The 23,288-nt window shown below is 47.6% G+C and overlaps 16 protein-coding genes across 16 annotated transcripts; 11 read left to right on the top strand and 5 right to left on the bottom strand.

Annotated features, from left to right (window-relative positions):
- Positions 1–2: 2 nt before the first annotated feature.
- On the bottom strand, positions 3–659 carry KL911_004995 (uncharacterized protein; the record flags this gene model as incomplete). Its single annotated transcript, XM_043200347.1, has 1 exon — positions 3–659. One exon carries the CDS (start codon positions 657–659, stop codon positions 3–5), a length of 657 nt encoding a protein of 218 aa, XP_043052354.1.
- A 76-nt stretch (positions 660–735) lies between these two features.
- KL911_004994 (uncharacterized protein) lies at positions 736–1,592 on the top strand (the record flags this gene model as incomplete). Its single annotated transcript, XM_043200346.1, has 2 exons — positions 736–772; positions 937–1,592. The coding sequence occupies 2 exons, from the start codon at positions 736–738 to the stop codon at positions 1,590–1,592; spliced, it is 693 nt and encodes a 230-aa protein (XP_043052353.1).
- Positions 1,593–1,981: 389 nt separating this feature from the next.
- KL911_004993 (uncharacterized protein) lies at positions 1,982–3,748 on the top strand (the record flags this gene model as incomplete). The annotated part of the gene is made up of 1 exon (XM_043200345.1): positions 1,982–3,748. The coding sequence occupies one exon, from the start codon at positions 1,982–1,984 to the stop codon at positions 3,746–3,748; it is 1,767 nt and encodes a 588-aa protein (XP_043052352.1).
- A 268-nt stretch (positions 3,749–4,016) lies between these two features.
- KL911_004992 (uncharacterized protein) lies at positions 4,017–6,407 on the top strand (the record flags this gene model as incomplete). Its single annotated transcript, XM_043200344.1, has 1 exon — positions 4,017–6,407. One exon carries the CDS (start codon positions 4,017–4,019, stop codon positions 6,405–6,407), a length of 2,391 nt encoding a protein of 796 aa, XP_043052351.1.
- Positions 6,408–6,865: 458 nt separating this feature from the next.
- On the bottom strand, positions 6,866–9,175 carry KL911_004991 (uncharacterized protein; the record flags this gene model as incomplete). Its single annotated transcript, XM_043200343.1, has 1 exon — positions 6,866–9,175. One exon carries the CDS (start codon positions 9,173–9,175, stop codon positions 6,866–6,868), a length of 2,310 nt encoding a protein of 769 aa, XP_043052350.1.
- Positions 9,176–9,776: 601 nt separating this feature from the next.
- KL911_004990 (uncharacterized protein) lies at positions 9,777–10,826 on the top strand (the record flags this gene model as incomplete). The annotated part of the gene is made up of 1 exon (XM_043200342.1): positions 9,777–10,826. The coding sequence occupies one exon, from the start codon at positions 9,777–9,779 to the stop codon at positions 10,824–10,826; it is 1,050 nt and encodes a 349-aa protein (XP_043052349.1).
- Positions 10,827–10,892: 66 nt separating this feature from the next.
- KL911_004989 (uncharacterized protein) lies at positions 10,893–11,228 on the bottom strand (the record flags this gene model as incomplete). Its single annotated transcript, XM_043200340.1, has 1 exon — positions 10,893–11,228. One exon carries the CDS (start codon positions 11,226–11,228, stop codon positions 10,893–10,895), a length of 336 nt encoding a protein of 111 aa, XP_043052348.1.
- A 230-nt stretch (positions 11,229–11,458) lies between these two features.
- On the top strand, positions 11,459–12,757 carry KL911_004988 (uncharacterized protein; the record flags this gene model as incomplete). Its single annotated transcript, XM_043200339.1, has 2 exons — positions 11,459–11,501; positions 11,565–12,757. 2 exons carry the CDS (start codon positions 11,459–11,461, stop codon positions 12,755–12,757), a joined length of 1,236 nt encoding a protein of 411 aa, XP_043052347.1.
- A 281-nt stretch (positions 12,758–13,038) lies between these two features.
- On the top strand, positions 13,039–14,118 carry KL911_004987 (uncharacterized protein; the record flags this gene model as incomplete). Its single annotated transcript, XM_043200338.1, has 1 exon — positions 13,039–14,118. One exon carries the CDS (start codon positions 13,039–13,041, stop codon positions 14,116–14,118), a length of 1,080 nt encoding a protein of 359 aa, XP_043052346.1.
- A 330-nt stretch (positions 14,119–14,448) lies between these two features.
- Positions 14,449–16,398, top strand: KL911_004986 (uncharacterized protein; the record flags this gene model as incomplete). Its single annotated transcript, XM_043200337.1, has 1 exon — positions 14,449–16,398. One exon carries the CDS (start codon positions 14,449–14,451, stop codon positions 16,396–16,398), a length of 1,950 nt encoding a protein of 649 aa, XP_043052345.1.
- Positions 16,399–17,168: 770 nt separating this feature from the next.
- Positions 17,169–17,444, top strand: KL911_004985 (uncharacterized protein; the record flags this gene model as incomplete). The annotated part of the gene is made up of 1 exon (XM_043200336.1): positions 17,169–17,444. One exon carries the CDS (start codon positions 17,169–17,171, stop codon positions 17,442–17,444), a length of 276 nt encoding a protein of 91 aa, XP_043052344.1.
- A 157-nt stretch (positions 17,445–17,601) lies between these two features.
- KL911_004984 (uncharacterized protein) lies at positions 17,602–19,236 on the bottom strand (the record flags this gene model as incomplete). Its single annotated transcript, XM_043200335.1, has 1 exon — positions 17,602–19,236. One exon carries the CDS (start codon positions 19,234–19,236, stop codon positions 17,602–17,604), a length of 1,635 nt encoding a protein of 544 aa, XP_043052343.1.
- Positions 19,237–19,455: 219 nt separating this feature from the next.
- Positions 19,456–20,409, bottom strand: KL911_004983 (uncharacterized protein; the record flags this gene model as incomplete). Its single annotated transcript, XM_043200334.1, has 2 exons — positions 19,456–20,108; positions 20,352–20,409. 2 exons carry the CDS (start codon positions 20,407–20,409, stop codon positions 19,456–19,458), a joined length of 711 nt encoding a protein of 236 aa, XP_043052342.1.
- Positions 20,410–20,531: 122 nt separating this feature from the next.
- KL911_004982 (uncharacterized protein) lies at positions 20,532–21,269 on the top strand (the record flags this gene model as incomplete). Its single annotated transcript, XM_043200333.1, has 1 exon — positions 20,532–21,269. The coding sequence occupies one exon, from the start codon at positions 20,532–20,534 to the stop codon at positions 21,267–21,269; it is 738 nt and encodes a 245-aa protein (XP_043052341.1).
- Positions 21,270–21,376: 107 nt separating this feature from the next.
- Positions 21,377–22,543, top strand: KL911_004981 (uncharacterized protein; the record flags this gene model as incomplete). The annotated part of the gene is made up of 1 exon (XM_043200332.1): positions 21,377–22,543. One exon carries the CDS (start codon positions 21,377–21,379, stop codon positions 22,541–22,543), a length of 1,167 nt encoding a protein of 388 aa, XP_043052340.1.
- Positions 22,544–22,816: 273 nt separating this feature from the next.
- Positions 22,817–23,193, top strand: KL911_004980 (uncharacterized protein; the record flags this gene model as incomplete). The annotated part of the gene is made up of 2 exons (XM_043200331.1): positions 22,817–22,918; positions 23,005–23,193. The coding sequence occupies 2 exons, from the start codon at positions 22,817–22,819 to the stop codon at positions 23,191–23,193; spliced, it is 291 nt and encodes a 96-aa protein (XP_043052339.1).
- Positions 23,194–23,288: the final 95 nt, after the last annotated feature.

Genomic DNA, 23,288 nt, shown 5'->3' with positions numbered 1-23,288 from the left:
GCTCAGATTACATTTTTCTTAGCAGCGTGGGTATCAAGCCGGCGTCTCTTCTGAGAGTCTTCTAAAACCATGGACTCATCAGATTCGCTGTGTTCTGCGTCTTCGGAGTCCTCATCGTTGTAATCATTCACAGCTTTTTTGAAGTTTTCTTTGAGTTTATTAAGCCTATTTGTCAGCTGCTGTGATGAACTGTGGTGGCTCACGTGTTTGACATTACAGTGCTGGATGGAAAGTGGTAATTTAGAGGGAGGAAAATGAGGCGACGGCGTATCTGAGGAGAAGTGAAATTTGTAGTCTGAAGGAATCTCTCCCGTGGTAGAAATTTCATTCTTGGCAGGTTCCTGTTGCTCTTGCGGGTTGTGCGGGTTGTCTTTCTTTCCTGTGAGTTCTGCTTTTTTGGTCTTTAAGGCCGATTTCAGTTGATCCAGTGTCGTGATCGACTGGTCATTGTCAATTAGATTGAGTATGTCGTCTATGCAGCTAAGATATCCCTTGGCCTTCAACAAGGAGTTTTTGGCGTTGGACAGCCGATAAAGCGCTGCAATGGACCGTGCTCCTAGTTTGAACTCATTTGAGAGCTCTCTATTAATCTGCTCAACAGAATCGTCATCTATTGGCTGAGAAAGAGGTAAATTAGAGGACAAGTTAGAAAGATCCATCTGTGCAAGATAACGCTTTAGCAGAGGAGAAAAACTGTGCCGCAATTTGTGTGGTGGCTAACGTGGTCGTGTACGGATGTTTTCAGAGGATGGACTGGAAGGATCAGAAAGAAGTATGGGAAAAAAAATAAACCTTGGAAATTTCTTGCACAAAACTGTGTGGCACACGATTAGCACCCTGGTATAAATTCAAGAAGAGTCTCGTGTGAAGGGAACCTGATCAGACGCAACGCGCGAAGGATTTTTTAATCTATCAAGAATTCAAAGTCTAGGCCAGGTACGATCCAATCATTGCAAGAAAAATACGACTCTGCACGCGTTATGATGTACCCGTCAATGCTGTCTCATTACACACTAAACTACGCCGACCATTCACAAAAATCCAGCCCTCAGGCAAGCTTTCGATCGTTCAGCGCATCTTCAACTCCAACGCGTCCAAAAAGAAGAAACTCGGATTATGAGGACAATTTCAAGAAGGTCAAGCAGAGTCCAACTACTGCTTCCAGCAAGATCCCGACTGAGAAATTGACTTTGGAAAACATCAACCTCAACGAATATCCGAAATTTCACCATCCCGATGGGGGCTTTATTCAGTTCACCCCAATAGGAAACGTGAGAACCTGGATGGGCGACAACAACATTGTGCACAAAATTATAGAGAAAAATTCATCTTTCGATTTAAACAAGCTTAATCAGGGAATAGATGGATATACCCTGTACCTTGGAGACAATAGAGATTCAGGAATACACATAGACAACTCTCCGTCAAACGAGGTCGAGAACTATATGCGAAACGGTTATACTGGAACAGATCCTTCTGGTAGCAGTGCATCCGAAAACGCCGCATATTACGATGATGGAGGATCCTCTGCCAGTAGGCTGCAGTACTTCTTTGATGACGACGAGTTTGACAGCGACGAGAACATGGAATAAAGATTTACTCCTGCCACCAGAATATATTAGATAATCGATTACTTCCCAGCCAAGTTTCCAAAATCCAAATTAGGCAGGCGGTCCGCGCGCATACACCGATGCCCTGTTTTCGGCAGAATGTATACTAGACAGCAGAATTTTTAGTTTCCAACGGCGTTCTATAACAATAAACATCAGATCTGTATTACTGCAATGCAACTGACTCGATGAAGAGTAGTCGTATCCGTGTAGTGCTGCTAAGTGGCATATGAGTGGGTGATGAACCGTGTATTCTTAGCAGGCGCTGGAGATCTTAATTTGAGCCGCACGTAAAAATAGCGTAAATTGCACGGCCCCATAAGAAGGCTCCACTGTATTCATTTTCTTTAAACAAATCATCCAAAAGATCTATGCAAATATCAGCAATCAGGCCGCACCGCCGTTATATAGTGCTTCTTCTTACTGTGGTTCTGTGTGTGTTGTTGTACTCCGCAGCTACTTATACACCCAGAGTGGACGAAAATGCAAGAATACGAAAGATTCTCAATGACGCCAACCCAGCATCAGAAGTTGACCCTGACACTATTTTACAGCGGCTTCAGAATGGCCCGCCCTCGGCAAGCGCGTCCCCATTATCAGTGACTTCCGCTCCCTCCACAAGGGAACACGTCAAGAATAAGCCCAAAAATAAGAAGCCCAAAGTTTCTCTTGAAGAATTTGAAGAAAGCCGGGCTCGGGTCATAAATGCCATATTCAAACTCATTGCCTCCGTCCGACCAGCAGTCTCCTACACAGACAGACGATCCAATAGGGGCGACGACTCTCCACTATCTCATAGCGTGCTCACTGAAGATCTTTTATCCCAGTTTTTGCAGTTTTCTCCCGAGTTTGTTGACGCTTTCAAATCAAGCCATGCAGATATAGTCGAGAAAATCTACGGCATCAAGTTCCCACAGGGTCTCTACAAGGGAAACGGTGTGGTGATGATCGGAGGCGACGACTACTCTTGGCTCACGTTAGTGTCAATCAAAGTCATGAGAGACTCTGGTGGAGATCTGCCCGTCGAGGTGATCATGCCCCGTCGTCTCGAGTCAGACTCTCTGTTTTGCAATAAGTACCTTCCCGAGTTGAATGCCAAATGCGTCTATTTGACCGACTTGCTCGGCGAAAACTATGAATCTGAGATCAACATCAATAAATACCAGTACAAGGGAGTTGCCTTACTGGCGTCGTCATTCGAGAACCTTTTGCTTCTGGACAGCGACAACATGCCAGTCGTCCCGATCACAGATCAGCTGTTCAACAGCACACCTTTCTCTGAGTACGGGATGGTGTTCTGGCCCGATTTTTGGAAAAGAACCACCAGTCCTGTCTTCTACGAGATAGCAGCAACAGAGGTCTTACCGGTGCGTGTCAGGGACTGTCAAGTAGACTACCCTAAGTCTCAATATTCAACTTTGCGTCCCAAGGATGCCAGAACACAAATTCCTTACCACGACAGATTGGGCGCCATTCCTGACAAGAGTACCGAATCGGGCCAGTTGCTTATCTCTAAACGAGAACATGCCGACGTGGTGCTGCTCTCGCTGTACTATAACGCTTATGGCCCAGATGGCTACTATGCTCTTCTTTCCCAGGGAGTGGCTGGTGAAGGAGATAAAGACACGTTCCCGGCAGCTGCTACCGTTCTGGAAAAGAACTTCTACCAACTCAAGAAGAATGTTGGTGTCAACGGATTCATGCGCAATGGAGAGTATCGTGGAGTTGGAATGCTTCAATATGACCCAATAAATGACTACGAGAATTACCGGGAGTTCGTGAGACTCCACGAGAGCTCGGACGAGATGTTTGAAGCCCAGAACATGGACGATTTTCTGGGTCCTGAGGAGAAAAACAAAGTCATGTTTGCACACTGCAACTTCCCAAAACTCTATCCTGATGAACTGTTGGAGGATTTCGTCATCAGAAATCACGAACATATCAAAATGCTGGAATCGAGCCAGATCCCTGGCAACTACGAGTACCACTTCTGGCAGATCATGTACGACCTTATTTGCGTCGATCGGGTAGATCTGACGTATACTCGCAACAAGAAGCAGATGAGTACTACAGAAGAGCGTGCCAAGTTCTGTGACGGTCCCTTTAAAGAGCACGTTGAGTGGCTCAAAACGCGTTGATCCATTCATGCATTGTACGCGACGCGTCGATCGTCTGCGGAGGCAAACGTAAAGTAAATTTTAATAAAAAAATGATAGTAATTAAATGATTCGACTTACGCTGGGTCGTTCGCTGTTCAGACCCACACATCGCCAGATTGGCACTGCGCGGTGCCTTGGGTGCTTCTCTCATGTATCTCGCTTGAATAAGAGAACAGTGTCTGTTCTCACGCCACAACATATTAGATATTTTTCTGTCTTTGGTTTAGGTAAGGCAGCCACGAAGATCATGCGTGTTCCTGCCTATCTTGGCGGGGGACTAGCGGCTGCAGGGTCTTATGTGGCCTACAAAGTGGACCAGGCTACCAGCTACACCCAATCGCATCTTGACTCTGCCAAAGAATTTGCTGGGAACGTGGCAAACGAGGTTGGGGGGTTTTTCAATGGCATATTCTCCGGTTCAAGTGACTCCTCAGGGGGAAAGGATGGAGGGGATGGAGGAGATACAGGAGTAGTTGCTGGATCTGGGGCAGCTGCAGCAATCGGTTTGGCTCAAGATAACGAGGACGACGAAGAGATGGATGTCCTCGACAACGAGGAAGAGGAGGAAGAGGACGCTCCGGACAATACTGACGACGCAATGTTAAATCTCACGCGCCAAATGATTGAGATCAGAAGCATTTTGCTTAGTATAGGGGGATCCAATGCTTTGCGACTTCCCTCGATCGTGGTGATAGGTTCACAGAGCAGTGGTAAATCATCCGTTCTTGAATCGATTGTGGGGCAAGAGTTTCTTCCCAAAGGGTCTAACATGGTCACTAGACGCCCAATAGAGCTGACATTGGTTAATGACAGCACACTTGCAGCCGAGACTGCAGAATTTCCTGCGCTAAAGATGTACAATATGACAGACTTCCAACAAGTGCAAAAAGTGCTGTATGAGCTGAACATGAGCATTCCTGAGACCGAAGCCGTGTCCAGCGATCCTATCCAGCTTGTGATAAAGTCCCCAAAGGTTCCCGATTTGTCATTAGTGGACTTACCGGGTTACATTCAAGTCGAGGCTGCAGACCAGCCTGTCACCCTAAAATCCAAAATTCGCGAGCTCTGCGATCGTTATCTGGAGGAGCCTAATATTATACTGGCCATAAGTGCAGCAGATGTTGATCTGGCCAATTCCTCCGCGTTGAGAGCTGCCAAGAAGGCTGACCCAAAAGGAGAGAGAACGATTGGAGTGATTACAAAGATTGATTTAGTCGACTCCGAGACTGCTCGCAAGATGCTCACGAACAAAAAATACCCTCTGAAGATGGGATATGTAGGTGTTATCACGCGACCTCCTCCATCTACATCCCTGTTTCGACGTCATAGTGGTGCACAGGCATTTGTTGCTCAGCAGAATTTCGAGAGAGCCTATTTCAAAGAACACAAAGATTCATTTGTAGGCACTACAGTCTCTACAAAGGCGCTGAAGAAAAAGCTGATGAAGGTGCTTGAACGATCAATGGCCAATTGTCTCAAGCCAATGCATGTTGTCGTCTCGAACGAGCTTGAGGAGGCCAGTTACAAGTACAAGGTGGAGTTCAATGACAGAGACCTAACGAGTGAGAAGTACATGGCACAGACGATAGACAATTTGAAACTCGCCATTAAAGAGTTTAGCGAGCGTTTTGGAAGACCCGAATTGCGTGCGCTACTGAGAAGCGAGCTTGATCAGAAAGTTCTTGACCTCATTGCTCTGAGGTACTGGAACAAGCCTCCAGTGGCAAATAAAAGCAAGGAAAGCGAGAATGAGCCATCGCTCGATGAGCTTGCAACTGCACCTCCCAATGACAACTTCTGGCATCGCAAGCTGGATATAGCGACAGCAAGTTTAACCAAGCTGGGGGTTGGCCGTCTTGCTACGACTTTAATCTCCGACGCCATTTTGACTGAAATTGACGTTCTTTTGGACAACACGGAGTTGCGGTCGCACCCGATGATCAAAAATGCTATTAAGGATGCTGCTGTATCTGTACTAACCACCAGATACAACTCAACTGCTGAGCAAGTGGAGAATTGTATCAAGCCTTATAAATATGAGATTGAGGTCGATGACAGAGAATGGGCTTTGAGCAGGCAGCATGCGACGATGCTCCTGAAAGAAGAGCTTAAACAATGTACTTCAGCTTACAATCAGTTGAAAAAGACGCTAGGGGGTAACAAATTGAAGCAGATCACAACGTACTTAGAAAACGAAAACAATCTTGTTGGCCAGACGATTGCGAATGAAAACCTTGGATTCAGCCCAGGCCTTCTTTCACGTGGACGAGAGGCGTTGTTTTTGAAGGAGCGTTCCAGACTGCTGGCCATGCGACTCAAGTTTTTGCAGTCAGACTGCAAATCGAAAGATAACAAGTATAAGTGCCCAGAAGTGTTCATGGACTTGGTGGCCGAAAAGCTGACACAAACGGCTGTTCTCTTTTTAAACGTCGAATTATTGAGCGACTTTTACTATACTTTCCCTCGGGAACTGGAAAAGAAGCTTGGACAGAGCTTGACACCAGAACAGATTGAGCAGTTTGCGAAGGAAGATCCTAAAGTGAAGAAACATATCGAGCTGCAAGAACGCAAAGAGCTTTTGGATTTGGCTTTGTCGAAAATTGAGGATGTCATGGCACTTCAGAAACGAATTGTATAAAGTATATATAACGGAGTAACGATTACAATGTGCCATAACTATAGAGCGTAGGAGCCTGGATCATTCGTGGAGACATGTACTGGAATGTAAGCCCTAATTATTTATTGTAGATATTTAACTCTGGCTATCGAATGATGTCATGCGGTAACCTCGGCCTCTATTTTGACTAGAATTGACATACACTGAGGTGGTTCCCACTTCTTATGAATCTCTTATCTATTACATACAATGGCTCGTAATAAATGGGCGCGTATCACATACAATCTTCGTGCTGCCACCACCTATGTCAATCCTCTCTACAAGGCGTAGGTAATGACCTCGTGGTACATTCTGACGGTTCTAGGTTCCTTGGCCCAGTTGGTTAAGGCATCGTGCTAATAACGCGGGGATCAGCAGTTCGATCCTGCTAGGAACCAACCTTTAATTTTTACCGGCCATTGAAAGAAAAAAAGCACTCACTATACATCAAATGTCATATTAAAGTCGTCAATAGAGTCCAAAAATTGGCCCCATCCGTGATCGCCTAGAATATCCAAGATCGCCGTATGCAGCTCAGGAACTTGTCCCGGCACCTCGGGAAATGGATTTTCCTTTTGTTCCGTGCTGATCGAAGCGTCGGATGCACGCGGCATTGCACCTCCTTCCACCTCGTAAAACTTAGATTGAGGCGTGGCCAAGCTCTCGTTTTCTGTCCGGGCATAGCGGCTGGTAGGATTCGAATCCGAAGAGTAATTGATAAACTTAAGCTGCTTTCTTAACTTGCTTTGAGCTTTGGAACGGATATTTGCATGAATCTGAGCCATATTCGGGTCCTTCGTATTGCTAGCTTGTCGCATCTTCGTAATTGATTCTATCGACTGAAGGCCTCCCCTTCGATCACCCGCGACCATGAGATTAATTAATTTATGAAGCACATACAAGCCCCGCACAGCGGGACGAACTATGAGCTTATGTGAGCCCAACACAGGTATAATTTTCTTGACAAGAGAGACGACTGATTTTTGACGGCTGGCAGTCTGCTTGTTCAACATTGCGTCGACAAGCAAAAAGACCGCGGCAGAGACAGCTAATTCGCACACAAACCATGGCTTTTTGAACAAGTGTGGGACCTTAGGATCGGCGTACTGTTTGAGGATGGTCTCTGCGCAATTGCAGCACAGTTCGTAGCAGTCTGCAGTCCAGTGGTCATACGTCATAAATCTAGACATTTTGCTGTTGATATCAAGTCGCTCCTGAAGAATGATATAGTCGGTCAAAAACTTAATGAATTCCACTGTGGTGGAAAAGTGAACGTCGGCATGGAGACGTGCGTGGTCCATGTAACTTTCAAAATCCTTTCTGACAGTGATTTCAAGCACGCGGAGCTCAAGATCTGCCTTTTCAAGCGACTGGAGAGTCAGCTCGCTTTTTAGCACTGTGTCGTCAAAATAGTAATTTCTCTTGATGGTTGCAATTTCGGCAACAAATCTCTGATAGTAGTTATCCCAGTCTAGCACTTTATCCGGGATTTTCCACTTCCTCGGCTTGGGCGTACAGAAAGTCCCAGGTGCGATCAGAGAATAGCGGAACTGGTCCTCGTACCAGTCAACATTCACCAGCGACCACCAGCATCTGAGCTTCATGTCGGTTTCAGGGTCGACTGAGTCGCCGGCAACGCTGTCCAGTTTCAGCTTCCGCGCGCAGTAGCACATAATCCCAACAAGACTATTTTGCAGATGAACTCCTCCCAGGGGATGCGCACATAGCTTGAGGAGCGAGAAGAATTGGATGGCTCTAATGTTAGGGAAGGTCATGTATCTGCCGCGGAACAGGCATTCGAGGCCGCAGGCGAAAAAAGAGCGAGCGTGAAGGTCCAATTCCTCGTCAGAAAAACCTAGCTTCTGTTGCAGAGTGTCGTCTGAATAGTATACTCCAATGCATAGTAGCATGTAATATTGAGCCAGAAAAAGATACTCCTTGCTAGACTTCGAATAGTACGGGGTAATGTGCTTCTCAGTGATGGATGGATCGTTCCAATACGATTCGTACTCCTGTAAAAATCTGTCGTTATCCAAAACATTGTGAAGAAAAGATAGGCGCAGTGCACTCTCCAGGATCAGATCCGAGTGGGTCTTGTCAAGGTTAGCTATAAGCCTCAATTGGTAGTTCCAGACATCCGATTTTTCGTCCCCGCATCGAATCGACCTCATTAGTTCCTTGTTGGGAATTCGGGACCATTCCTCGGTATTCGCATCGAAATTCTGGTCATCGTCGTCCTGTAGGCCCTCGGCTAGGCCTTTGTTGAGAAGGCTGATAACCACGCTGTAACTGTCCCATTTGGTGGACAACTCCAGGCACACCCCACCATGGGGTCCAGAGAGCTCGAGGGAAGATGCCTTTCGTCCTGAGGCCCGCGGCACATCAGCCGAATTGGAACTGTGGAGAAACGAAAACTCCGATCGGAGTTTGAAAACCGTTCTTTCCAGGTCCTTGATTTTCCGTTTGAGTACCTCGTTTTCCTGGGCGAATTTCATCTCGATAAACTTTTCGTCCCCTGCATTGATCACCACCCCGTCCACAATGACAGGCTCACGACTGCAAAGATGGCCTTTGTTGCGGGCGATGCATTTGTCGCAAGGCACCTCAAAGTTGCACTTGACTTTGCGCTTCTTACAGCTGAGGCAAGTCTTGGAAATACGAGTAGTACGCCGTAGCTTGGTAACGTCCAGCCTAGTAAACTCCGCAGCAGAATTCCTCTTCTCCGAAGGTAGTCTCTCCGCAGAAGCCATAGATTTTTGAAATCAGAAATGTGTGCTGGATATTAACACCCCTGCACGGGGCTGCACCCCAATTTTTTCCGGGCGATCGTATGATGCTACCATAAGCCCGCAGATAACATCTGACTTTACATACAGGCAAAATATTGGTGCAGGGTGTCCGCAGGCCGATCAATGCTGTCACGCACGCACCTTAATCGTCCGTCGTGGTGTGCTGTTTCATAGCTGATTTTCTCAGCTTAATTGACATCAGATGGTGTTGCTACAAAGAACAAATCTAATTCGTCGTAAAAGCTCGGCGTAGACCATTCCCCCCTGTAGTGTGAACTAAGCTGTTGAGGCGTCCGGTGTATCCAATTGGACACACCCCGTCATGGGGTGTAGTTTACCCCGCCACGGCCATCCGGCAGCCCCACTCACCGCTTTGGGCTGAGTATGGTCCAATTGTTACGTGCAATTTTTCGGACATTGAAATCCACCCACTCGGAGTAAAGCAACTCGTACTGACTGAAAAGTAAGACGTCATTATTAATTAGGCTGCACAAAAATATAAATACGAGACACTTTTCCCTCTTCTTACCCATCCATCCATCAATCAATCAATCAATAAAAAATGACTTCCATTCCAAAGACTCAAAAGGCTATTGTTTTCGAGAGCAACGGCGGTCCTCTCCTCTACAAGGACATTCCAGTTCCACAACCAAAGCCAAATGAAATTCTGGTCAACGTCAAGTACTCCGGTGTTTGCCACACCGATCTCCACGCTTGGAAGGGTGACTGGCCATTGCCTACCAAGCTTCCACTGGTTGGTGGCCACGAGGGTGCTGGTGTTGTTGTTGCTAAGGGTGCCAACGTTACCAACTTTGAGATCGGCGACTACGCTGGTATCAAGTGGTTGAATGGCTCGTGTATGGGTTGTGAGTTCTGTCAACAGGGTGCCGAGCCAAACTGTCCTGAGGCCGACCTATCCGGTTACACTCACGACGGCTCTTTCCAACAGTACGCCACTGCCGATGCCGTCCAGGCTGCCAAGATTCCAAAAGGAACTAACTTGGCTGACGTCGCTCCAATTCTTTGTGCCGGTGTCACCGTGTACAAGGCATTGAAGACCGCCGAGCTGAGCCCAGGCCAATGGGTTGCTATCTCTGGTGCTGGTGGAGGACTGGGTTCTCTTGCCGTGCAATATGCTGTCGCCATGGGCCTGAGAGTCCTGGGTATCGATGGTGGTGACGAAAAAGCTCAGCTCTTCGAGAGCTTGGGCGGAGAAGTCTTCATCGACTTCACCAAAGAAAAGGATATTGTCGGAGCTATCCAGAAGGCCACCAACGGTGGTCCACACGGTGTCATCAACGTTTCCGTGTCTCCAGCTGCCACCTCTCAATCTTGCCAATACGTGAGAACCCTCGGTAAGGTTGTGCTTGTTGGTTTGCCAGCCGGTGCTGTTTGCGAGTCTCCAGTTTTCCAGCACGTTGTCAAGTCTATCCAGATCAGAGGTTCCTACGTTGGTAACAGACAGGACACTGCCGAGGCGATTGACTTCTTCGTCAGAGGCAAGGTTAAGGCTCCAATCAAGGTTGTTGGCCTTTCTGAGCTGCCAAAGGTGTTCGAGTTGATGGAACAAGGAAAAGTTGCTGGAAGATACGTTCTTGACACCTCCAAATAGTTTATGATGAGTAAAATGATGTTTTCGTTATGTGAATAGGTGAATGAATATGATGTGAAGATATATTTATATTTCGTCAGGCTTTATTTTGCCAGTACTAACAATGTCGAGTAAACGGTTTACTTTTGCCTGCAAAAGCTTATCATCCTGCTGCCACTCCACCGGTTTCGGCACCTGTCCCAGTATCCATGCCTCTTTGAGCTGTCGTGTAATAGCGAGCAACTCCTCCGTGAGCCGCACTATAGTGGCCGCGTTCGACTCAATTTGTAACGCCTCGATGGCGTGCGTCTCTTGCGACTTTTCCTGAACGGACGAAAGCTCGACAATGTCATGGAACTTCTGCAGTATGAGTTCGACGTTGTTGTCCACGCGAGATAATATCGAGGTAAATTTTTGGGACATGGAAGAAGAACTGATTATATATTTGGCGAGTCACTATTTTTATTTTGGCGGTGAAGTAGAACCTAAAATTAAAGGCCGCAGCAGAAAGCACGGGAGCGAATCGTAACAATGAGCCGGCCACTCTGTTTCACCATCGTGACTATGCAGCAGCATCAGTACATGTTTATGCCGCTTTCTCGGACAGGAATGCCTTTTTATAAATAACTCATCTTCACAAGCTACCATTTTCAATGACTGGCCCCCACAACATCCCGCACTGGGATTACGGTACATGTGCCAAGGGCAACCGTGCTCCTTCAAGCTCATCATCGGGGCTCATGCTCAGGGGTAAGTGAGTTTCCGAGAGGTCTAACAATGAAGAACACGGCATTGTAGCCGTTGCCCAGCCCGAGGTGGTACAAAATTACCTTTTCCCGATCAGCGACATGCTCGCAAACAAGATTCTGACATACAGAGAGTCGGTGAATAAACTCATGGATGCAGATACCACTGCAGAAAAACACAAGCTGCTGATCATTGCCGGTCCCTCAACCATGACGAGTCCGATCCAGTCCAAATTCTGCGCCCAGTGGATCTCGAAACTATGCGGAAAACGGTTATATAATGCTGTGGTCCCGTCAGGCGATCAGATCCCAACTAAACTGGCAGACACACTACAAGACATATATTCAGAGGAGCTGGACTGCTCTGGTTCTGTGATGCTGGCCATGAGGGCCAACTTCACCGACTATGATCAAGGTCCCGCTCTCGTCAGACAATCCAAGGAAGTGATGTACGGACTGCCGCTCTACCGAACCTTAATGCACGAATTGGCCAAATTCTGTCCACTGACAGTGAGCCTGTCAAATACGATTTCCCCACAGTATTTTTCGGACCTGTGCTGCCTCGGACTTGTGGATTCTTCTCTCCTTGAAAGCCAGCTTCACAGGGAGCTGGTTTCCGGGGTGTCGTATCCCTGCGGGTTCCAGATCACAGAGTGCGACAGCTACAAGATCGGCAAGGGCGTCGAGGCAATGTATGCGTCCAGCTTCCCGCACAGTTTTCTCACAATCACCAAAAACGGGTCTGTGGCACAGGTCGAGACGACGGGAAACCATGATACATTTCTTGTGCTACAGATGGCGGACGATATTGCAGATTCCAACTTTTTCAAGCTGCTTGCTGCCGCAGACGAGGATTGTGCGAACGGTAGCAGGCTCCGGGTTGTAGTTGACGTGGGCAAGCTGCATCTAGCAAACTATCAAAGGAAAACTGCATTGGTGCTACAATTGATCCAGACGCAGAGCTACTATTCAAAATTGCTCGGGTTCATTATCGACTCCGGCAATGTGTACTTACCGGAGGAGGCGCAACTCGAGGAAATAAATCCGATGGTGTACGACCAGCAAGAGTTCGTGCAATACAGCAACCTAGGACAGAGGCTGATCAACAAGAGCGACAAGCCAGTAAGCCGGAGCCAGAAAGAGGACTACGTGCACTTCATCCTTGCACACAGTCTCATACGCACGATTGTCGGAGTAAACAGTTGATCACGAGATTCGCGACGGGACGAATATTACGCAACGCAGCATTTGCTCCGGGGAGGCGGTAAAATAGTCTACAAAGTAGTGTGAGTCGGCACGCAAATTCCTAACAGGTTCGCGAACATGTGGACCGGTTTTTTTATATGGCAAGCCGTAACTTCCCCTGCGCTTGGCAGCGACCCGGAGTTTTTGCTCTGGTCAGGCATTTTCCCAAAAAAACCCCAGCTCGTCCAAACTATATAAAGACACTTATTGCAACTTATTTACAACTAAAATATATAATAACAATGGGATTGGACTTCTTGAAGAGAAAAACTGGTGTGATCGTTGGTGACGACGTCAGAAACCTGTTTCTGTACGCACAGGAAAAGGGCTTCGCCATTCCCGCCATCAATGTGACCTCCTCCTCTACCGTGGTTGCTGCTTTGGAGGCTGCCAGAGACAACAACTCGCCAATCATCCTGCAAACCTCCAATGGTGGTGCCGCTTACTTTGCCGGTAAGGGTGTCAAGAACGACGGCCAGAAAGCTTCGATTGCCGGTGCCATTGCTGCTGCTCACTACATCAGATCCATTGCCCCAACTTACGGCATCCCAGTTATCTTGCACACCGATCACTGCGCCAAGAAGCTTTTGCCTTGGTTCGACGGTATGCTCGATGCCGATGAGGAGTACTACAAAATCCACGGTGAGCCATTGTTCTCCTCGCACATGTTGGACCTCTCGGAAGAGACCGACGACGAGAACATTGCTACTTGTGTGAAGTACTTCACCAGAATGTCCAAGATGGGCCAGTGGCTCGAGATGGAGATCGGTATCACTGGTGGTGAGGAAGACGGTGTCAACAACGAGAATGCCGACAAGGAGTTGCTCTACACAAAGTCAGAGACCGTCTTTGCTGTGCACAAGGCTCTGGCTCCAATCGCTCCAAACTTCTCGATCGCTGCCGCCTTCGGTAACGTGCACGGTGTCTACAAGCCAGGAAACGTTGTCCTGAGACCGGAGATTTTGGGAGAACACCAGGCCTACGCAGCCAAGCAGCTTGGCTCCAAAACCAACAAGCCACTCTTCCTAGTTTTCCATGGTGGATCTGGCTCTACGCAACACGAGTTCGACACTGCCATCTCCAATGGTGTCGTCAAGGTCAACCTTGACACCGACTGTCAATATGCTTACTTGACTGGTATCAGAGACTACGTTCTGAAGAAGAAGGACTACATCATGAGTCCTGTTGGAAACCCAGAAGGGGCCGACAAGCCAAACAAGAAATACTTTGACCCAAGAGTTTGGGTTAGAGAGGGAGAGAAGACCATGTCTGCTCGTATCACCGAGGCATTGGAGATCTTCCACACCAAAAACCAGCTTTAATGGTGGTATTTAAATAGGTAAATCTTCAATACCAAAGATTATGTCATATAACCGATGCAAAGATGTTTTTCCTTTTAGTCGCAGGATGACGGGGGCACACATTCATCTTTTGGTGTAACTCAGCTAGGTCGTGCACCACACATCTCAGGTTTTCGTCGAATTTTTCAAAAAAAGATGATGGCAACTACCATTTATTTGAAGTGACTTTGTGATTGAAATTATTGGGAACAAGAAAGGGGCCTTCTATTAACCGTTTAAAGGTTGCTTCATACTACAAATTTCATCATTCGGTCCAGTCATCACGATCTAAATTTGTAAACATATATAGCCATGTCGGAACAGCAGGACACCACATCGGAACACACATCGAAACGGGGCAACAACCCCAAGCACAGAGGCGGCTCTAAGAAGAATAGCAATACAGCCAATGGCGGTGGGCTCTCGCATGAGCTTAAACAGAAATTCCAAACTTTGACAGAGTTCTTCCCAGATTGGTCGTTTCAAGATTTTGTGACGATTCAAGAAGAGATTGCGAACGTCGACATAACTGAAATATCTGAAGGCATACTGACAGGGAAAATCCAAAAATGGGACCAGGTGGTGAAAAAGGACGAAAAAAAGAAGTCTCAACATACTGAAGAGCACCACGACGAGCCATCGGCTCCTGCTCCTGTGCAGATAGGTAAAAAGGCTCATCAACAAAATAGATTTGTCGGTTCGAAGCCAAGACCAGCGCATAAACAGAAAGACTCGACACCACCCGCATCTAAAGTGTCAAAACAGCCTGCTTCGTCTGCAACTAGCGCCGCTCCAGCTCCTCATACCGCCTCTTCTCTACCTTCCCAAGGCTCTTCGTGGGCCAGTGCGCTAGCACAGAAGCCTGCGAAGGCTGCCAAGGTGCCTGTGAAGGAAGAAGTACCATCTGAGCCCAAGCCCACCGATAAACCTGTGGTGAAGAAAGAGACTACCAAAGAACCAGTCAAGAAGAAAGAGCATGTTCCAGCTCCGGTTTCCGAGTCCAAGCCTTTGAGCTGGGCTGCTGCCGTGGCGCCAAAGCCAAAGATTGCAAAGAGACCGGCTCCGGAGCCCAAGAAGGAAGAACCTGCTGTCCCAGCACCGGAGTCTGTGGTTGGTCAGAAACAAGCTTCTCCTGAAATCGCTAAGGAAACTTCTGCCCTCAAGAACACTAAGAAACCCATTCAGGGCGCTCCAGTGGTTCTTCCATCTTCGGCTACCCAGGTGGGTTCGGTGGATGGCATTTCTTTCGGATCGATGACTTTGAACGATAAAGAGGAGGAAGTCGCGGAGCAACCAGCCCAGCCAGCACAGCCAGCCCAACAGGTTCAACAAGCACAGCCAGCTCAACCCTCTCAGCCTTCCCAAAGCCCTCAAAACGCACAGTCCGAATACAACAAGAACTACAGAAACAACAGCCATTACAACAACTACCAACAACCACAACAGCTCCCACAGCAGCAACCACAGCAGCAGCAGCAAAAAGCTTACGACCCATCCAACTACTACGGCGGACTCTCGGACCTCAACAAATACCTGCGTTCTCCAGCAGCCAACGGCCAGTCATACGATCAACAGCAGTACCAGCAATTATTCAACCAGCAACAACAGCTTCTGCAACAGCAGCAGGCTCTTGCTGGTGCCAATCCTGCCGAGATCAATCCACAGTCCTCGGTCGCTAACTCTATGAACCCGCCCTCGTCACAGGTCCAGGCGCAGCCTCAGGCTCAAGCACACGCTGCTGCCGCTGCCTCTCCAATGGCCCCAGGAATGAGCAACCCTATGATGGGAATGCCAGCCTCCTACTACCCTTACTTCAACTACTACCTTCCATTCTATTCCCAGCCTAATCCTGCTGCCAACCAGTTCTACATGAATTACCAGGGCCAGCAGTCTCCATCCCAGGCTGCTCCTCCACAGCAGAATAGTTTTGGAAACAGCTTCCAGAACAAGGTTTACGGCCACCAGCAGGCTGCTGCCAATGGTGGCGAGGACGAGAGCTCGAAGACAGCTGCCGGGGCACAGGGTGCTCAACAACAGATGAATTCAGCCATGTTGATGCAACAGCAGTATGCCCAATACCAGCCACCAGCTCCAGGATCGCAAGCAGGTGCTCCAGGTTTGGCTGGGTCTCAGATTGGTGGTGTGGCAGGCGCAGCTACCGGAGCGGGCGTGTCAAACACTCAGGCTTACCCATACTACCAAAATCAGTACCAGTATCCGGGAGCTGGTGATTATGGAAACAACACCAAGGGCTGGTTTTAATGATGAAACAAACTCATATAGGTCACTGACTGTGAGTGTATATAAATGGTAAACAGAGTTGGTGTAGAGATGCACAGCCTTCCTCTCAGCGTGATCCGCGACGACAGGGTAACTGTTTCCTTTTCCAGCCAAAAACCATCGCTTACAATTTTGCAAGCAATTTTCACTATATAGACTTACTCCTACTATAGAGTGTCTATATTTTTCCTCCTTACAAATTTATTAGTGCGTTTACTCCATACTAAGGGAATTGACGCTACACTATAGTAAGTAATATTATTATGGCATGCCATACCAGCAAACACATGTCTGCGCTTGCGAACGATGGCCAATTGACCATTCCGCTCCGCTGGATTGCTGTTTTGAAGTTCGCCACAGGACATTGGGCCTTGTGTTGGGGGTAATAGTGCCGATGGGGGCAGGGAGCAAGGATGTCGAAAGGTCTTCGACTCGAAAAATAAGACTTCCCTGCGAGTAAAGACTGATTTCCCGAACCGCCTGAATGCGTTGTGTCGCCTCCGATACGCTGTTTCGTGGCCTTGAGGGGACGGCTGAGCTTCTGCAAATTCATGGCTGTGCTACGCTTTTACGGGTTATTGACCCTGTAGAAGCTGCCCCGAGAAAAAAACTCTATTTGCTGGGCGGCACATATTTCTAAGTGGCAGATACGCGGTGGAGCAGAATTCGCGGGGGTGCAGGAATATGTGTTTATTTATATGCGGAGCCAGGTGCCGTGTTTGTTACTAGTCAGAAAAACTAACCATTAGACTATGGCTGCTGCTACTACTAAGAAGACCGCAAGAAAGAAGAAGGACCCAAATGCCCCAAAGAGATCTCTCTCGGCTTACATGTTCTTCGCTAACGAGCAGAGAGACATCGTGAGGGCCGAAAACCCAGGTATCGCATTCGGACAAATTGGAAAGCTGCTAGGCGAGAAGTGGAAGGCGTTGGACGAAGCTGGAAAGGCTCCATACGAGGCCAAGGCAGAGGCAGACAAGAAGAGATACGAGCTCGAGAAGAGCGAGTACACTAAGTCCCAGGCTTAGGAAAAACTGTATCTTTTCTGTATGCTATCGAATCAGCATGCCTGGTTCTCAGCTGTATATTAGTTCCGTTGTTGTGATAGCTTTGGGAATTTATCGGATGAGTATCTACACTGTTCTCTATCTACTTTCAGGTTTTATTATCGCTCTGAATACTGCATTAATTCGTAGCACGGCTCAGAACTGCGACGCCTTCGACGTGGTGTGTCTGCGGAAAAAAGTCGAACCCAATGATGCTTTCAAGTTTATAGTCCTTGCCCTTTTCCGTTTCCGTGAGGAAGTATTCCACATCTCTGGCTTGCGAGTGAACATTGCAAGAAACATAAACAATTCTTTTCGGATAGAACTCTGCGAGCTGCTTCAGGAAAACCTCATCGCACCCTTTTCGTGGAGGATCTAAAATCACAGATGTTCTGTCCTTAGGGAAATCGATCTTCTCAAAAAGCTTTTCAGCTTTGCCCTCAATGAACTCGCAATTGTGAATATCGTTCAGTTCCACATTTCTCTTGGCGAATTTGATCGAATGAGCAGAAATCTCCACGCCTAACGATTGGCGAACAGACGATGCACACGAAATGCTGAACAGACCTGATCCGCAGTACGCGTCGACAAGGTAATTATCGCCGGACTCGTCGAATGCAAGGTTAGACTTGACGTACTCTAAAACTTTTGGCAAGATAGAGTTATTGTTCTGAAAGAACTCGTTGGCCACGAAGTCAAACCGCAAGCCATTCACGTACTCACTCACAATGGCGTTGTTGTCAGTGACACAGGTCTTGAACATGTCATCTTTCTCCACAACTGAAAGCGTTCCATCCTCTGTTGTAGATCCCTTCAGCTCCTCACGACTGCGTCGAGTGTCTTCTCTGAGCAAGACTGTCGCTCCCTTGTGTTTCACTTGTCCAGCTTCGATTAGCTTCTCAAGCCGCGCGCGCTCATTCTTCAATCCCTGTCTCACAATGTCTGTTCCTATTATGCAATCCTCGATATCCATCACTTCACCGGGGTAATCTCTTTTTGGCACGTCTCTCCAAGATGGACGGCCCTTAGAGCCAAATCCAAAATTGGGACGCAGTGACGGATCCTGGTGGCGGCTGAATTGGTAATGAGGAGTCAGTTTTGTGCGGTAACCATACTGGAGCGGACTAGCAACAGTTGCTCCAACCTCAGGCAATTTTCCCAAAGATGTCAGACGTGGAGCAAAGTATCTATAGGCGTTGATTATAGTTTGGCGTTTGAAATTGAGCTGGTCGTCATATTCGATCGGCTGGTACTGACACCCAGAACAGGCTCCAAAATACTTGCATCTGATAAGTTCCTGTTTCCTCAGGGGTGAGGGTTTCTCGATTTCGAGCAGATCGGCGTCCACATGGGTCTCTTTGGTCATGAAAACTCGGATTGTAACAATGTCCTCTGGCATCGCGAACGGAACCAATGCGATCTGCTTCCCATCTGGAATTTCAGGGTGTGGTAGCAACGCCAGTCCTTCGCCGTTGGAGGAGTACTTCAGAATTTCGACAGACTCAACCACTCTGTTGTATTTTGCACGCAAGTCTGTATTATTTAAAACCTTGTTTAAGGGGTTAGACACCTGTGCAAGGGTCAGATTGTGCTCTCTGCATATTTCTGGGATCTCATGATTCAGTAGCACTCCCAACGGCGTAGTAGGTTCTGGGTTCTGTTTTTTGGCCCTGTGTCTTTTAATATTACGGTTCCCGCTCGAGACAGGTGGCATGGCGACTTTGGACGGCATAGGGATACGTTTCAGTACTGAGCGACCCAATGCAGAGGACATAAAAATTTACGGTATAAAATTTTTCGGAATGGGCCAAGGCGGTGCATAAATTTTGTAGCCAACTACAGGCCACGGGACTGTAATTACCATCTCAAGAAGAGAAGTCGAGGATATCAACTAGAAAAGTACAATTAGAAGACGTGTACAAATATACATCGACAAATGATGCACAAAACTGTCTGTCTTCGCGCCATTCTTCGAATTGTAGACCCTGCACAGTCAGACGATCACGCAGCAGCCACCCTTGTCTTGGAATGCGGTTTTGGATGACTTGTTCACAGCAGGCTTGCTTGCGGCAGGCTGTGCGGCGACAGGAGCGACGTTTGAGAGCTTTTCGGCCATTACACTTGCACAAACGTCAAACACTTTCTTGACGTTCTCTCCCGTGATGGCTGATGCTTGAAGATGTCCCATCACGGTGTGTCCAATCTGGGAACTGATCTCAAGCTCCTCTTGCTCTGTCACAAGCTGGTCGTGACTCAGCTGGTTTTTCAGATCGCATTTTGTTCCAACAAGAACTATGGGGACATCTGGCTGATAGTTTTGCACTTCGGGAATCCATGTTTCTATGATATTCGAGAGCGACGGCTGAGAATCCACAGAGTAGCATGCGACCACCACATCGACATCGGAGTAGATGGGTGTCCGAAGTCCTTCGAAATCTTCTTGTCCGGCAGTATCGTGCAGAGAGAGCTTGAATGTCGAGGACCCATTTGAAATGAGACAATTGTACGTCTCAAATATTGTTGGGATGTAGTCCTTGTGATTGGCCGGCTTGCCATCTTTGTAATTAATCAATAGCGATGTCTTACCACATCCCGAGTCTCCAATGACAACTATTTTAATCTCCTTGGCTGGAGTCTGGCCATTGTCTACCTGCTTAAAAGATTCCAGGCTCGAGGGTAGTTTATAGACAGAGGCGGACATCAATGTTTATTGCGAACAAACAAAGAATTCTCCCACAGCTATTATTGGTTTGAATGTGATTTTACTCTAGTGACTCGATGTGCCAGGTAGCACAACTCAACATCCTTACACAGATAACGCGCACATGATGCGATTTTGTTTCTCGAAAGAGGTAGCCCGGCGACTTGTCACCAAATACGCTGTCGCACAGCGTTTCCTGCATTGCCATGCCTCCAGGTCGCCACTTTCAGGGTTTGCCCTGTTCATTTGCTCTGTATTCTTCACGGCTAACGATTTTCATAGACTGATCGTGACCCGTGCACGACTTTTATCTATATTTGGAAGCATATAAACACAAATTTCACTGCGATAAACACTCCGTAAACAACATGGACCCTTTCTTTGTGGAGCCCATAGCGCGGGGAGGCGAGTACAGACTGCTTACGCAGTCCGATCTGCCCATTCCTGACCCAGATCTGCAATTCAAAATAGTCATCGTTGGAGACTCAGGATGCGGTAAGACGTCCCTATTGTCATCCTATATTCGAGGATCCTTCCCATCGGAGTACGAGCCGACCATCTTTGAGAACCATAGAGCCTTTCTTCAGGACAGCTCACAGCAACACATACTAACCGTCGATCTTTGGGACACAGCAGGGCAGGAAGACTACGAGAGACTGAGACGGTTGAGCTATCAGGACTCAAATCTGATCATTCTAGCATACTCGCTGGCCGCTAAGGACTCGCTGCTTAACATTCCAGAGGTGTGGGCTCCTGAGATCCTTGGGTTCTGTGTCAAGACCCCAATTGTGCTTGTAGGCCTGAAGGCTGATGTTTCCAAAAAGGAGGTACATCCGGAGCAGGCATATAACGTGGCCAAATCGATCGGTGCTGTTGCGCATGTCGAATGCTCGGCGAAACAGATGTACAACGTTGATCAGCTGTTCAATGCGTGCGTGAACGTCGTCTACAATCAGCACCAGGCAGCTGCCAGAGAAGCTGCGAGGGACTCGAAGCGGTTCAGCAAAGGACATTTCAGAATTGCCAGCAATAGCAACAATCTTGCGACTGTTGGTTCAGAGATCTCCAAGGAGTCTCGCAGCGACTCCTGTTGTACAGTAATGTGATACCCTAGCAACAGATTTACGTAATCAATAATAACACGGCGAAAACCAGCGTACGTGCATTGTGCAAAAAAGTTTATTGATACTTGCAATGATTCGTACTTTCTGAAATGCTTACAGACGATCTTACAAGCACCTCCAAATACGATGCAGGCCTTCAGTCTGAAGCGTACTATCGCACTCGGATGAGTGCGTTTCAGTTCAAACTCAGATCAAAGCTTTTGCGACTCGTCCAACGTGAAACGCCTCTTCTTTCCAAAATACAGAAAACATGCTACACAGACTGGCTAGACATCTACTTCACATATTCAGCAAACCTCGGGTCACACACATTCTATGTGCTATGTCTGCCGCTCCCTGTGTGGTTTGGGTTCACCTATCGTGACTTGGTCTACGTTCTGGGACTAGGCATTTTTTTTACGGGCGCAGTCAAGGATTACCTCTGTCTTCCTAGACCACGCTGTCCGCCCCTCGTCCGCAAAACTATGAGCCACTATACGTCGCAGGAGTACGGGTGTCCCTCGAGCCACTCAGCCAACGCGTCTGCGGTCTTTAGTCTGTTTTCATACTACATACTAGCCAATGTTGACTCGTATACGGTCACGACGGCTACGCTCCTCATGCTTGCTCTATTTTTGTACTTCGCCTCAATGGTCTTTGGAAGGATTTATTGCGGCATGCATGGCATTGTGGATGTCATGGTGGGCATATTGATAGGCACATCGACGGTAATTCTGAGACTGATTACCAAAACCAACTGGGATTCTTTTCTGACCAGCAACTCGGTGCTGGCACCCATTATCGCCGTGGGAGTGTATTACGCGTTACTATACTTCCACCCTCTTCCTATTGACCACTGTCCGTGCTTCGAAGACACTGTCGCGTTTATCGGTGTGCTGATGGGCCTCGATATGGGATTTTGGTTGCTCGCCAACTCTTCTTACAAGGCCGCAGATATGGAGTACCACGGTTCGTGCAAATACTCTCTGGAGCAACTGGGATACATAAAAACCGCTCTTAGACTGGCCTTAGGAATTTCGATTCTGGCCTTGTGGAAGACCCTTGCTAAGCCACTGCTCACGCGAATGTTTAAACCTATACACTCACGGGTATTCGCAAGTCACGCTACCAAACTCCGCAACCCGAGCGATTGTGCTGCATTAAGGCCACGTTACGAACTACCACTTCTTGTGAGGCTCGGTGTCTACAGCGGCATTGCCTTCATTGCAATTTGGATGGACGCTATTTACAAATATGTAGGATTAGCTTTGGACTAGAGCTGCATTTCTGATAGAGATAGATAATAGATAATGCTCGCGAGCTACGTAAAATTAGTGTGACTGTGAAAGTCCACATCTCACACCATATAACTTTTTTTTTCGCGTGGAAAGTTTTCATCTAGTGTGCGGTGTGATTTTCGTCTAGCTGGAGCTGAAATTTTTAAAGGAAACTAAACCTCGAAATATATCTATAGCAAAATGGAAAACGACAAAGGTGAACTCGTAAGTACCAAATGAACCAGGGGAGACGCACAAGCAGAAGCCGAACATATGGAACTAGGAGTCTCAGTGCCCGTTGACTTTGAGATAGCTGAATCAGAAGGTCAAAATTACCAGAGGTTAGCGAAGACCTCCATATCTCAGTTCGGTTACGTCCGCCCATGTATTTGGAAAATCTAACATATTAGGTTGAATTGTACATTCCAAGAAAGTGCTCCGCTACCAACAGAATCATCAAGGCTAAGGACCACGCTTCTGTCCAAATCAACATTGCCAACGTTGATGAGGAAGGAAGAGCTATCCCAGGCTCCAACACCACCTACGCTTTGTGTGGATACATCAGAGGAAGAGGCGAGGCTGACGACTCTTTGAACAGACTCGCTCAACAGGATGGTTTGCTCAAGAACGTTTGGTCTTACTCTCGTTAAGAAGACTGTATAAACTAATAAGAAAGAGATAGGAAATCAAGGAAGTTGTATGTCGAGGCGATAAGTCAAGTAGCTGTCTTGGGAACTAATCGTAA

The sequence above is a fragment of the Ogataea haglerorum genome, assembly GCF_019207285.1.
Source record: "Ogataea haglerorum isolate 81-453-3 chromosome Unknown 81-453-3_NODE_17_length_200138_cov_96.082680, whole genome shotgun sequence".
NCBI lineage: Eukaryota > Fungi > Ascomycota > Pichiomycetes > Pichiales > Pichiaceae > Ogataea > Ogataea haglerorum.
Note: the sequence above shows the minus strand (reverse complement) of the source record. Positions and strands in the feature narration are given on the sequence as shown.